Here is a 15,260-nt window from a genome sequence, read left to right on the forward strand (position 1 = left end):
AAATCAATCATTGTTAAAAAACAAATTACCAATATTTCCATGCTGTCTACATGCAATATGTGTATTTTCAGATTTCTGTCTTGATGACTGATTTTTTATTTTTTATTTATTTATTTATTTATTTATTTTTTACAGTGGTTTGAAATCTGCCTTTCCATGCACAGGCGGCTGCTATCATGTCACTGGCTTAGTCAGTTTGTGAAGCCTCACATGAAGTGACACTTGCCAATTAGCTCAGTGAGACAGAGCGTTGTCCTTCATGCCATAAATTGTGAGTTCAAGCCTCAACTGATGTAAAATGCACATAAGAATGCCACCTTTCTTTTCATCTTCCTATTCTCCACTTGTTGCTCAGAATTGCTTAAACCCAAAACACGATGATGATGACATCACTGCTGACATCACAGTCAGGAAATACAGACATGTTTCCCTCTTACCTTCATTCTTTATTGATTTTACATGCAAAGTTACCAAAGAAGTGACTGAAAATAGAAAAAATCAGGTCAAACATGACAGTGCTAACATACAGAATCAGTTTGATTTTCAGAATGAACAGATTATCTTTCACAAAGCCACATAACAATGAGAGCAACAGTAAAGAAAGCTTCAAAGCCTAAATCAGCAACATTACACACAATTTGAAACCAACTGATGGAACTCCAAACAGAAGAGTAGTTCCAGTGGAGAGAAACTCTAAGGGTGTTTTCACACATATTTGGGTCGACCCAATATACAATGTATCAATTTTCAACTGGAGCGGCTCGGTTTCACATATGCTTTTTATCGCCGCACCAAGTCCACCGCTCTACAGAATGGAGCGTCATGTATCCATGGCAACCAGACGAAAATGACATGTGTAGCACCATCCCACCCGGAAAAGAAGGTTGAAATGAAGCCTCAAGATGTAAACAAAACACACGTGAACGATGGAGACTCAACAACAACGCCGTCTGACATGCCTAACGTCAGGGACGGTTTTTGCTATGGGCAGTGTGGGCAACCGCCCGGGTCGCAATCTACTTGGGGACGCACGAGAAAAAACAAAATCGCCAGTTTTCTAGACTACTGTATTGACCCGCACATGCTGCGGCACCGGGGCACCATCAGTCGGCATCAGGCGCGCCCACCCGGTCTGGTCTGCCGGATCTGACAGGTGAGCGGCCGGCTCGCCTGATGCTGCCCCGGTGCCGCGGCCGACTGGTGCCGCGGGGGCGGGGGGGTTGAAGAAGTAACATGAAAGGGCGCAAGCCAGTAATTTCGCCTAGGGCGGCAACATAGGCAGAAAGTACTGTAAGGCATAAGGTAAACATATCTGTACATACAAACAGTGCAAACCGCTAGCGCTGCGAGTCGTCCCCTCCGACACTTCCGTTTTCTGTCAAAATAAGAGTTGATCGGTCGATTTAAGATTACGGTAGACCCTTTTTGTAACGTTAGCTAGCTCTTATTTTGACAGAAAACGGAGGTGCCGCACAGTTATTGTGTGGCTAACTGTTTACTTCTGCAAAAATGAGGTGAATCGCCTTATTTTGGGTTCACCTCAACATAATGTAAATAATCGCCCTGGCGGTTAGTCGGGTGGGCGTTTAATGGGCGTTTGTAGCCCAAACTTGTGGAGTACACCAGGCTTGGGCCGACCCGGGTTCGCTGCGTGTTCACACCACTAGTTTGGTGCGCCGCACCGCACTAAAGGGCTTGGTGCGCCGCTCCGAGACCACCCCTTCCAGTCGCTCTCGGTACGGCTGTTTAGGTCGACCTCGGGTGCGGCTAGTTGTGTTCACACTACTCGCACCGCACCAATTAGGTCGGCCTAGACAGTTAGGTCGACCTAAACACTGTATGTGTGAAAACACCCTAAGAACCCAGAATAAAAACAACAGAATCAACTCAACTCTTCACATCATCAAAGAAGACAGACTCCACTTTTACCTGGAGTCAAACTCAGTGGTTTTCAATGTGGGGACCAGGGACCCCCAGGGGACCTCCAGGGTCTTCCAGGGGGCCCTCAGCAAAATGAGGAGTCACAGTAAAGCATTTATACACAAGAAATCTGATCCAGCATCACTGAACTGACCTTTTAAATATAAAACTTCTATCATTATGAATACAGCTTTCTTGTGATTTTAAAAAACATGTTTCCGCATCACCTTTTCCCCATTGATTAGAAAGAAAATCAAATTATACTGCTGGGAAAAATATAGCAAAAGTTAAACTTGAGTAAAGAATTAGGGAGAAAAAGAAAACTATATTTCTCATAATTAAAATGATATATTCAAATGTCAGATCGGTGATGATGAATCAACCTCATATTTTTCTGTTAAAATTTTTAAATGTACAAAAAAAGCTTTGAGCTAAAGCAAAATTATTTTATTCATGTGAATGTTGTTAGTATAAATTATTATTGATGTATTTCGCCGCCTTTTGGCTGTGATGTATTGTTTATGGATTTTTTTTCTTTCTGATGTGTTTTTGCCTATAATCTAATTTTTACTGCTTTGACTTTGATTTATTTTTCTTTCTTTCTTTCTTTCTTTCTATATTTTTTGATGTTATAATTTTGTTGCTGTTGTTGTTGTTGTTGACGTCATTTATTTCTAATGGTGCTGTTCCACTGTTACAGAGACCTTCACTGATAAAATCTTCAGTGGGAGTGATTCTATGGTGCTAATGTATGGAAACAGCCTGTCAGTGAAAGTGTGTGTGAAGGTGTGTATGTGTGTGTTAGTATCAGGATCAGAGAATGTCAGCTGTCCTCTGTTCCAGTCCAGAAGAACTCTGATCCTCTGGAGTTTCTTCTGAACTGGGAGATCAGTGTCTGGACCTGGTGGGTAGCGTGCTAAGTATTTACCTCCATAGAACCATATTCTCCATAATCCAGACTGTATGCTTCCCTTCCTCTGGACAGACTCTTCTATCACACCCAGACTCCAGACTGCACTGTCTCCAACCTCAACATCCCAGCTGTGAGTCCCTGAGTTGAAGCCCTCAGATCCCAGGACAGTGTTGTGGTAGTCAAATCTCTCTGGATTGTCAGGAAGTTTCTGTTTCTCTCCTCGTCTCAAACTGGTCAGATCTTCAGACAGGATGAGGACTGGATGTGCAGTGTTGGGGTCCAGAACCACAGGAGTGTAGGAGACCACCTCCTTCATCTTGTCCCAGACAGTGAAGCTCAGGTTGCCCAGGTGTTTGGCCTCGTCTATCAGAGCTCCTGAGAGCAGCTGTGGATCCTCCAGCAGGGGGCGCTGGACTCTTTCCACTGTAGCCTTGTAGTTGTGCAGGAATGAGATGTCTTCAGCTCTCAGCTCCTTCTCTATGGCTCTGATTGTGTCTGAAAGGGCTGCTATCTCTCTGCTCAGAGCCTCCGTCTTCTCCTTCATTGTCCGACTCTTCTGCTCCTCTTCCTCCCTCAGAGCGGCGATCCTGGCCTCCTCTTCCTCTTGGAGAAACTGATGAAGCTTCTTAAACTCGTCCTTAATCTGCCTCTCTGTGCGTCGGGCCTGGACCTTAATGTGCTCTGCTGTTTGATCACAGTTTCCTTTGACTTTATTAAAGATCTCCAGTTTCTCCTGTATGGGCTTCAGTGATTTCTGAAGTTCTTCCTTGTGATCCTGAGCAGCTTCATCGATGGGTCTGAACTTGTGGTCGGTGTGTTTCTTTGAATCTCGACAGACGACACACACTGGCTGCTGATGGTCCAGACAGAAGAGCCTGAGTTTCTCAGAGTGCAGACTGCAGAGGAGCTCTGACCCTGCTGAAGCTCTCTGATCTCTCTGCAGTAAGAAGGCCTCACACAGGTTCTTCAGCACCAAGTTACAAGGTGGTTCATGCTTTGAAGATCTTCTCTGACAAACTGGACAGTCTTTTGTTGGATTCTCTGTCCACCAGCTCTGCAGACAGGCTTTACAGAAGCTGTGGCTACATGACAGGACCACAGGATCTTTAAAGATGTCATGGCAGACAGGACAGCAGAGATCCTTCTCTGATCTGGAAGCCATTTTGTCTCTGAGTGAAGAGAAAAACTCACCAAGCAGACCGGTCAAACAGGAAGTGAGTCAGTCGGTCGTGGTAACACTCCCTGTTCTGGAAAGTCCCTGAAAGTTACTTTCACTGTAGAGTCTCTTTGAGTCGTGGCTTTTCTAAAACTTTGATTCAGTGAGGAGTCAGCAGCAGGCTGGAGTTCCAGTATTCCCAGTATTTCTCTTGTAGTTCCTCCCTCAGTGGAAGTCGTGGGTTAAGTCCAAATGTGAATCTTATCATCCGTCTCTCCGTGTGTATATGTGTGTGTGTGTGTGTGTCTCGTCACTGAGCAGTGGAAGAATGAGAGCCTGTTTCCTGGTTTGTCTCAGGTGAGTCAGCTGAGGGGCGGAGCTTGTGTCAGCAGTTTACTGCAACAGATCAGAGCAAAGCCTCGCTCCACATTGCTGTTTCTGAACGTGTGAACTTGTGTGTGATTTGGTTCTGAAGAGTTTGAATCCAAATAGAAATATCAAAGCAGTCTGCCTTCAGCTGATAAAAGACTTCAATATCGTGCAGGATATCGATTTCATTGATCTATTGATCTTCATCTTCTGTATTTCCGGCAGACCAGACGCCTATATGCGCACTGCTACCCCCCGCAGGTTGAGTGTCGCATTACATAAGAGCGTGGAATATACCAAAACATGGGAACATGCCAAGTAATATGTAAACGGAATATTCCAGTTGCTGCAGCGCATATAAAAACCTTATTCAGAAAATTACCTTAACCAGAAAATTGAACCTAATCGGAATATACTCCTGATCAAAATTTTAAGACCAGTTGAAAAATTGCAAGAATTTACATTTTGCACTGTTGGATCTTAAGAAGGTTCAAAGTAGAGCTTCAAAATGCAAAAAGAAGAAATGGGAGTGAGACAAAAAAAAAATTGAGTAAGCAGGCTGTTCATCAGCTGATCAAACGTTTAAGACCATGAGCTCTAGTTTCCCGGCGCAGCGCGGGGTGGCGCAGTGAGGCGAATCCCGCGCAGAGCTAGTTTTGACCGGCGAAACGGCAGAGGCGGACAGTTTCCAAGTTTCGCAGGCGGAGGTTCGCCGAGATGGGAGGTGGTGGCGCAGCGGGGGGGGGGTGCCGACAGATTCGGCTTGGCGCAGTGACAGTTTCGTGCCAAAAGGCTTCACCGAGGTGCGCCAAAAGCTCGCCATCTGAAACCACGTCTACTTTCAAGGCGGAGCGGAGCTGGCGCAGTGGAAGTTTGGCTGCCTGGCGCACATCACCAAAACCTCACAATCAGCACAAACGGTGCCAATCTCCTTTGATCTGACATCAGCTGTGACGGGACAGTTGATATGGAGATATATGTATGTGCTGATTGTGATCGTAGCATTGAATAGTGTTTTTTTCGGTATTTATTGCATTGTTCATGTGTCTGACATTCCGGAAGCCTGCCTGTGAGGTTTTGGTGACGTGTCCGCACTGCTCGCCGGTCTCCGCTCCGCGCCTGTCTCCTGAGCTCCGCTCCGCCTGCGGCAATAGACCTCCTTGTCAGCTGTGTAAACTTTCATTACGCCTTCACACAGCGCATTTTAAAGGCAAGGACAGGGGCTTATTTGATTGGTTTAAAGTGAATCGGCTGTGTCAAATCCACTCCACGCCTTCTCTCCTCCCTTGCGCCGGTAGGAGGGACGGCGGAGTACTTGCGCCACCAAGAACAGCGTGCCAAACTTGGGAAATCCGCCTGGCCACACCCAGTTGGCGAAGCGCATCTGCGCTACGCCCCCGCCTCGCCTGGTCTGCGAAACTAGAGCCCCATATCTCAAAAAAAAAAAAAAAACCCTAAAATATAAATAAAATGTTCAAAAAAGGACTTAGTAATGAGTAGCTGCGCCATTCTTGTTAATCACCTCCAAAAATTCGTTTCGGCATGCTTGATGCTAGTGTTTCCAGGAGGCTAGTGGGAATGTTGCTCCAAGTGGTGAAGATGGCTTCACGGAGGGCATCCACTGTCTGGAACTGGTCTCCATTTTTGTAAACTTCCCTTGCCATCCAACCCCAAATGTTCTCAATTGGATTTAGATCAGGGGAACACGCAGGATGGTTCACAAGAGTGATGTTCTTTCTCTGGAAGAAGTCCTTTGTCAGGCGGGCATTGTGAACTGCAGCGTTGTCCTGTTGAAAAACCCAGTCATCATCACACAGACGATGGCCTTCAGTCATGAGGGATGCCCCCTGCAACATCTCCACATAGCCAGCTGCCGTTTGACGCCTCTGCACAACCTGAAGCTCCATTGTTCCATTGAAGGAAAAAGCCCCCCAGCTCATGATGGCACCCCCTCCACTGTGCCATGTAGAAAACATCTCAGGTGGGATCTCCTTGTCATGCCAGTAACGTTGGAAGCCATCAGGACCGTCAAAGTTACATTTTGTCTCATCAGAGAATAAAACTTTCTTCCACCTTTCAGTGTCCCATGTTTGGTGTTCTCGCGCAAACTCCAAACGGGCAATTTTGTGCCGTTGAAGGAGACGAGGCCTTTGAAGACGTTTTTTGTTCTTAAAACCCTTCTCTCGCAGATGCCATCTGATGGTTATGGGACTGCAGTTGGCACCAGTGGCAAGCTTAATTTGGGCCGAGGATCGTCCCGTGTCTTGACAGATGGATCCTGCGGCTCAGGGCCGGTGAAATTTTTTTGGGTCTACCACTTGACTTTTTTGTTCCATAACCCTCAGGATCTTTTAGGAAGTTAAAAATGACTGTCTTACTGCGTCCAGCCTCAGCAGCAATGGCACGCTGTGAGGGCCTTGTTGTTGGGCCTTGCTTATGCAGCTCAACAATCCGAACGTGTTCAAAGACAGAAAGCTTTTTTGCCTTTGCCATCAGGAGGTCATGACAGTGTGGATACCTGACAGAAAATGACACTGAATCCACATTTTTGCGAAGATTTGGGCTTTTAAAGGCTGTGGTCTTAAACTTTTGATCAGCTGATGAACAGCCTATTTCAGTTTAATGGTTGTTTGCAATAAATTGCTTACTCAAATTTTTTTTTGGTCTCACTCCCATTTCTTCTTTTTGCATTTTGAAGCTCTACATAGAACGTTCTTAAGATCCAACGGTGCAAAATGTAAATTCTTGCAATTTTTCAACTGGTCTTAAAATTTTGATCAGGAGTGTAGTGTGCATGTAAACGGAATCATTTATACACAAGAAATCTGATCCAGCATCACTGATCTGGCCTTTAAATAGTTCATTTTAATCATTAAAACATTAGTATTATTGTCATTTTTAATGTTTTCCGGTCATTTCTTGCTAATTTACACATCAGCATTGCCCCGTATTTTTGAAGGGAATCGAGTGAAATTGCTGTGGGAAAAGCAAACCAGAAAATTTGGAAAAAATTTTTTTAAAAAATGAAAAAATACTACAAAAAAATTATATTTAGAATGATTCATAGGATATATTTAAACATCAGATCAGTGATTCTCACACAACAACACATTTCTTCTGTTTAAACACACAAACGTGAGAAAAGCCTGTTGGTTTAATTCAGCCGGCAGTTTGGTGAAAGTGGAAGTAGGTGAAGTGGAGCTGATTCTGATAAATACACCACGGCTTCTCTGCAGCAGCTGCTTCATAAACTAAAATACATTTTTTACCCCGTCAGTGACTATTTTTTTTTTTTTTTTTTTTTTTTTTTTTTAGAGCAACGTCGACAGCAGCGTGTCGAACTTTGAGCCGCTGTCAGCTGGCATCCTGCAACCTTTTTTTTCTTTTTTTTTTTTTTTTACATTTTCTGCATGTTTTTTTTGTTTGTTTGTTTGTTTTACATTTTTTACATTTTAAATTTTTTTTTTTTTTTTTTGTACATTTTCAGTTTTTGTTTTGTTTCCAATTAATTTGTGGCATTGACATCAAGACTTTATTTCCTTGAATGAAGCTGATCAGCCGCTGAAAGTGAATGTGTGATGAACAGATCAGGAACCAGGCAGAAAGAGAGAGAGAGAGAGAGAGAGAGAGGGCGAGAGAGGTAGGGAGGATATGGGAGAGAGAGAGAGATAGGATGAATACACAGAGGAGGAAAATACTGAAATAGTGAATATATTTGCTAAAAGTCAAACAGAAAGGCAATTCAGTCATCTGTGAGAACACCACACACACACACACACACACACACACACAAAGCCATCTTCATTACCTGTAACGAGGCAGAGCAGCTACACAAAGAGCAAAATCAATACGTTTCTGCTGTACAGAATGAACTGCAGCACACACACACACACACACACACACAAAACACAGTTACAAAAGAAAAGTCACGTACAGACAGGCACAAACACACACACACACACTCACACACACACACACACACACAAAATGTAGTAAAGGAGGATATTCATTCATTAGAGTCAGTCAATAGGAGAGAGAGGACAAACTGTGTGTGTGTGTGTGTGTGTGTGTGTGTGACTGTGTGTGTGAGGGAGAGAGAGAGAAGGTAGGAGGGGACAGTCTGATGGATTTGAATGTGCGTGTGTATGTGTGTGTTTCCATATGTGTGTGTACGTGTAAGTACATGGTGTGTGAATGTTATGTTGTGTGCACTTGTGTGTGTGTGTGTGTGTGTGTGTGTGTGTGTGTGTGATGGAGGACGTGGTGTATTGCAGTGAAACACACGTCACCTTGCTGTGTGCGCGTTCAGTTGTGTGTCTTGCACATCAGAGGACAATAAAGACAGGATGTGTGTGTGTGTGTGTGTGTGTGTGTGTGTGTGTGTGTGTGTGTGTCTGTGTCTGTGTGTCCGTGTGTGTGTGTGTGTGTGTGTGTGTGTGTGTTTGCCGTAACATGCCTCTGCATGCCGTCAGAAACAATCACACCAAGTCACAAGTTACATGCAGGTACACTAACAATCACACTCTCTGACACACACACATACACACACACACACACACACACACACACACACACACACACACACAAACTAATTCAGTGTATACATTTCTGCTCATTAAAATGCATGTTGGCTCTTCAAAGGGCTGACGACAATGATGCCATCTGGTTTCTGTGCAGCACACACACACACACACACACACACACACACACACACACACACTTACAGATACACTTACACACGCACACACGCAGAGCAATGAACATTTACACACAAACACACACATACATTATTGTGCTTTTGCAAATCCATATGCATGTACATTCTCACACACACACACACACACACACACACACACACACACACACACAGATAGGCCTACACATTACTGTACTACAGGCTTGTGTATGTAGACATTACACTTCTACACAAGCATCCCGTTCTCTCTCTCTCTCTCTCTCTCTCTCTCTCTCTCTCACACACACACATACACACACACACACACACACACTCATCCAGGGCAACAGAAATTTCCGGCAATTTGCTTTCATCTCCTGGTCATTCCTACGAGCCCGAACGTCTTTTTTTTTTCCTTTCTCTCTCTTTTCTCCGTCTGTCTGCCGAGTGCGGCGCACAAAGGGCCCATTTCAAAGGTAAACTCCACTTAGATTCACAAGTGCTGTGTGTACTCTGCTACTCCAGGCAGAAATTCATCAAAGCTTAATGTTCCCTTCACAGAAAATCACTTAGCGAACAAGCTAGCTGCGCGTGTGTGTGTGTGTGTGTGTGTGTGCTGCCGCAGCGTTTGCATGTTGCTTGATAGTGATTTAAAGGGCCAGGCACACGTTTTTTGCTCTTCACAGGATGTTGCTTTGACTCTCAAACTTTTTTTTTTTTTTTTTTTTTTTTTTACAAAGATGATTTGTGGCAGTTTAGTCCAGTCATTTTCTGAAAAAAAAAAAAAAAAAAAAAAACCTAGGACAAACTGCAAGAGAAGCAAACTCAACTGATTCTGTATCCTCAGTTTGTCCTGAGTGAGGGGAAAAAGTCCCAAGGAATCCCACTGGTGTTTTGAAAATCACCTCTATATGACCATATAATAACAAAAAACAGCCTTTTAACACACAGGGGAAAGGGGTTCAAAAGGTTACTATATCTATAATAACCTTTTAATTCACTGTTTAAATATCTGTTCTGGCATTTATTCCTTATGTTCCTTATTAGCGCATATCAAATCAGATAATGTGTGATATGCATGTGTAAACAGAATAATTCAAAGAACTTGTAATTGACTTTTTTTCTTGTCTTTGTGTGGGTAATCAACTTGTGAATTTTTATAGTGATACCTGAAAGTAAAATGTGTGTTAAAAACAGTGTTTTTTGGTATTATATGGTCATATAGAGGTGATTTTCAAAACTTTCCACCAATGGGATTCCTTGGGACTTTTTTCCCTCACTCAGGACAAACTGAGGATACAGAATCAGTTGAGTTTGTTTCTCTTGCAATTTGTCCTAGGTTGGCCCCAATTTTGGCCTAAAATCACTGGACTAGTTTAATGATCGTCTGATTTGAGCGCTGGGGCTGCTGGCTGGTTCGGTTTTTGTCCAGACCACAGGCGAATCGGATGTGTTTCTTCTTTAAGACGGTGTTACGCAGGGGCGGATCTACCGGGGTGGCCCGGGCTGGCAGCTGCCACCCTAAAAATCAGCCTTGCCACCCCAGTTTGGGCAGCGTAATAGAGAAAAAAAAAATGTTGCGGCATGAGCGATTTCATCAGTGATAGGAAGATAACCATCAATACAACCAGAATCATATGAATCATTTTTACTTTTAAATTCCGAAGAAATTAGAATAATCAGAACGGAGTCAAGCTGGAGGCTCTGGATTCATTTTCAGGAAGAAAATTACCAATACGGACGAAACAAAGCAGCAGCACCAGCAGAAATCATGGAGGCAGCCGATAGTTCAACAGAGACCGGTTTATGGGTGAGACATGAAGAAAAAAATTTTAAAACTGATAATATTAGAGAAAAAAATCCTCCTGTGGTGATGTGTTTAATGACCTCACAAACTGCCGTCCTCCACAATTACAGTGCTTGAAATGGACGTATTTTATTTTTGTATCTAAAGGAGCATAAATGAGCCTCAACACTAATACATTCTGTGTATGTTCTGCTAACAGATCAGTCTCTCATCAGTAAACAGCATGAAGCCGTACATGGGAACTGACATTTTCTTTCACCTGTTTTCTCCTGTTGGTCTAGCAGATGTCTGTCTTTTGTTTCTTTCTTTTTCTTGTTCAGGGATTATCTGGAATTAGAGTACAGACTGGTTTTGGTTGTTATTTTGGCCTGGATTAACCCTGAAGTCAGCTGCTCCCCATGTTGTAGGTTAATCAACCTGACAGTAATAATAAGTTAATAATACTAATAATACTAATACTAATAATAATAATAATAATAATAATAATAATAATAATAATAATAATAAGTTAGTGATAATAAATCGTTTAATTGTCACTCTTGTCCTCACGTTGTGTCCGGATATCCCTCCACCGGGGCTTAACCAATGTCAAGACATCACCGACCTACCTGGGCACGGCTTTCTAAAATCAATCCGGATGTGACAAAAAAACAGATTTGCACTTGCAGTCTGAACAACATGACAGAGTTTTGGGCTGCAATAGGTTATAAAAGATGACAAAAAACAAACTGTCAAGAAGAATCTGTGTCTATGGATCAGATTCACGCAGACGAATGCATTTAGAAACATGGTTGTGAAGTCTAAATGCAACTTTCTGACACTAAATTAGCTGCATCTTTTTCAGTTTATTATCTTATGGATAAACCTCGATCACAATCACTGATTAAACACCATATAGTTGTACAGGGTTTCTTTTTCTTTTTCTTTTTCTTTTTTCTTGTAATGAACCTGCAAAGTCATTTCGCGCGCTCCGGGATCTCGGCCTCAATCAGTTCAATCCAACTTTTATTTCCGCCTCGTATGAAAAAGAAAAAGCTCCGTCCTGCAGATTCATTTGTTGTGTCTCTTCAGTCGAGTTCAGCGTCTCCTGTTTCTTGTCGTGCTTAAAAAGTAAATTCTCATTTGTAGTCTCTCTGATGTGAAGTTCCTCATTAATACTGCACACTGCTGTGATATTAGATAAAATGAAACCCTCTGAAGTCCCACCGCCACACAGAAAAATAAAGGTTACTCGAGGGTTCTTTGGTCGGGGTTTTCATACCAAAATCTTCTGACTCGGATTTGCAAAACATAAAAAGAACGTACTACAAGCCAGAGAAAAAGCACTCAGAGAAGGCCTCCAAATCTTCACAACACCGTCATGGATACAGAACCATCTGGGCAGGACGGTGTTGTGAACCTTTCAAAAAAGGTTCTCCATCACAGTAACAAAGGTCATGTGCAGACTTTTGCGGCATGGCTTTGGAGAACCTTTCTGAAAGAGTTCTTTACTTCACAAAGCTCCTCGATAGAGCCAGTTATGACTATTGTTACTCCTTTATGCCATCAAAAATGTCCAGTCTACATAGAAACATTTTAGGATAGTTCCACATGGACCCCTTGTAGTGTTAAAAAGGTTCCACACAGGACAACTCCAGTATGGTTCTCAAAGAGAACCATCTGATAAATCATCAAAGAAAGGTTCACATAACACCGGACAGTGCTGTTTTCTGGTCCCTTATACCATTTTAAAGGGTTCTTTATAGTACCATAAAGATCCAAGTGAGTACAGATTGATAAAGTCTTTGTTCAGGGGTTCTTTATGCACCCAAAAGGTCATGCAAAGAACCACTGGAACATGTCGCTGTAGAGAACTTTTTTTCAGAAGGGTTCTTTACAGCTTCATAATGCTTTCATATGGATGAGTGAGCACATATCACACAAAAAATCCCTAATCGACTTTTGATCACGGTTCCACATAGAATCTCGCAGTAAATAGGCTACAACCTAAAGCGCAGGTAGTTAACTTCAAAGAAAACTTTATACACCCTTCCAAAAGAGGTTCTTTACAGCCCCATGAAGCTCCTACATGGACCCAAGTGAGACCCGCAGACACAACCTGTCCACGGGTGTTCTTTTGAGCACCAAAAGGTCCTATGCAGAACTTTAAACTTAAAAGAACAAATTCACACAGCTTTTCCACAGGCTTTCTTTATAGCACCAAAACACCTGACTTAGAACCATCTGAGCTGCGGCAGGAGAACCTTTTTGTTATTTCAGCAACAATCTGGTTCTTTGTAGAACCATTTGAGCATGATTCCAAACAGAAGCTTTTGCAGCAAGTATCTGACACTGAACCATTTCAACATGGTGCTTCAAAGAAATTTTCTAAAATGGGAAGTTTAGAGCAACAAAAACATGAGTAGAACCATATTTGCTTGGCACCATGGAGTACTTTTGGTATCACACAGAAGGTTCCTGGTAGAACCATTTCATCATGGCTCAACATGGTCAAATGTTTTAGAACTTAAACCACTGAAAACAGAACACAGCTCAAGAGGACAGATGCAGTTTTTAACGGCGTTCTGCAAGCCCCGCCCACCCCGTCCTACCTTTGACGGAGGTGTTGGGCGGCGGCCCCTCGATGCGCAGGTTCCACGGCGGGTCTCCCTGGTTGGCGAAGTCCCTCATCTTCAGGTAGCTGATGGTGAGCCGGATGATGGAGGCTTTGTCCAGCTGGCTGGTGATGGCGCCCGGCAGCGGCAGCATCTTGGCCAGCTCGTAGAACTCAAAGTTCTCCTTCCCCCGCCGCGACCGGGCCGCGTCCCGCGACTTCTCCTTCCTCAGAGCCTGCAGCCTGCGGGGGGAAACAGGACGCCAGTAAGAACAACAGAACTTAAGGGATCCATCAGTCCAGAGGGTTCCCGACCTTCCCAAAGTCAGGGCGCACTTGGAAATCTCACAAAACATCTGCAGCCCACATCTGCTCACAGGCAACAGGCGCGTTCTCAGAGCACGTTCATTTTAAAGACGCACCATAAAAAACTGAAGTGAGGTTCCTTTAAATACAACTGACAAAAATGTGGAATAAACAACTAAATCCATCAGAGAGTTCATGAACATTTAGACGCCGTCGAGGGAAGAGAAGTGCCACTCTCACTCACGGTGATAAAAACTGAATTATCTTATTTATTAATTATCTTACGACATATTAAAACACTGAGTGAGAGTGGCCCTCTCTTTGTCTCTCTGTCTCATGTTACTGTGTAAAAAGTGTACTTTAGTGTGTAAAGAGTGTACTTTAGTGTGTAAAGAGTCTATATTACTGTGTAAAGAGTGTACTTCAGTGTGTAAAGAGTCTATATTACTGCGTAAAGAGTGTACTTTAGTGTGTAAAGATTCTATATTACTGTGTAAAAAGTGCATGTTACTGTGTAAAAAGTGTACTTTGCTGTGTAAAAAGTGCATATTACTGTGTAAAGGGTGTATTTTAGTGTGTAAAGAGTGTACTTTGCTGTGTAAAAAGTGCATGTTACTGTGTAAAAAGTGTACTTTATTGTGTAAAGAGTGTACTTTGCTGTGTAAAAAGTGTAGGTTACTGTGTAAAGGGTGTATTTTAAGTGATAATGTCCAAAGGAGCATCACTCCACAAACAAGCGCAGACAGCGGCAGCAGCCTGTAAATACTTCAATACCAACACCTTCTGGTTTGCCACAAATAGAAACCTGAAATTAAAATACAAACACAGCAATCTGACGACACGATCATAACCCAAAACACAATAACAACCAAACCAGACCTATCAAAACAACAGAACTCTAATATAAAATGAATAATAAATGACATAAATGAATCTGAACTGTGTGTGAGCTTCACTGGCACAGATAGAGTCTGTTTAAATAATATTAATAATAATAATAATAATAATAGATGTGTTTCAGTGTGACGTAACAAACTGCGTTATGACAAACAATAGCACCAAGTTAATTTGTATTGATTTCTTCTTACGTTTTAAAATTTTCATTAAAACCTGTTCTTTATTAAAACCAGTTCTACATGTTGGTTTGCTGCTCGTTCGGCGGCCCACCAGCAGCAGCTTTACTGTGGATTACTGGAAAACTCTGGATTATTTCATTAACTCACTGGCTGATCGACAGAAAACGAGTGAATTATACTTTGTGATTGATTAATGATTTGAGTCGATTCTAATGAAATAAAAATACCAAACATCTATTGATTCTGGTTTCATTAAGATACTGGTGTTTTCTTTCCCTCTGTTCATGTCTTCATAAAATTAATGTTTTTTTTTTTTTTTTCTGGCTGCTGGTCAGACTGAGGGCGACACTGGAAGACGACACTCTGATCACTTCCCATCAGACTCTGGCTTTGTTTTGGGAACGAAACGATTAATTAATTAATCCACAAAAAAAAAAAAAGAAAA

The 15,260-nt window shown here is 42.6% G+C and overlaps 2 protein-coding genes and 1 pseudogene across 2 annotated transcripts in view; all 3 read right to left on the reverse strand.

The window, feature by feature from the left end:
• The window catches only part of LOC115353980 (tripartite motif-containing protein 35-like), a 993,629-nt pseudogene that overhangs the window by 374,494 nt on the left and 603,875 nt on the right, over positions 1–15,260 (reverse strand).
• npas3 (neuronal PAS domain protein 3) overlaps positions 1–15,260 on the reverse strand; it is a 357,351-nt gene that overhangs the window by 208,645 nt on the left and 133,446 nt on the right. Inside the window, exon 3 of the mRNA XM_030044091.1 lies at positions 13,432–13,676. Within this exon, the coding sequence (XP_029899951.1) occupies positions 13,432–13,676 (245 nt within the window). The remainder of the gene's footprint in view (positions 1–13,431; positions 13,677–15,260) is intronic.
• On the reverse strand, positions 2,595–4,001 carry LOC115354408 (nuclear factor 7, ovary-like). The gene has a single exon (XM_030044799.1). The coding sequence runs from the start codon at positions 3,993–3,995 to the stop codon at positions 2,595–2,597; it is 1,401 nt and encodes a 466-aa protein (XP_029900659.1). The 5' UTR covers positions 3,996–4,001.

This window comes from Myripristis murdjan, chromosome 22 (assembly GCF_902150065.1).
Source record: "Myripristis murdjan chromosome 22, fMyrMur1.1, whole genome shotgun sequence".
In the NCBI taxonomy this organism is placed as follows: Eukaryota; Metazoa; Chordata; class Actinopteri; order Holocentriformes; family Holocentridae; genus Myripristis; species Myripristis murdjan.

Coding starts and splice junctions, on each gene's coding strand:
- LOC115354408 (XM_030044799.1), bottom strand. CDS start 3,995: ATGGCTTCCAGATCAGAGAAGGATCTCTGCTGTCCTGTCTGCCATGAC.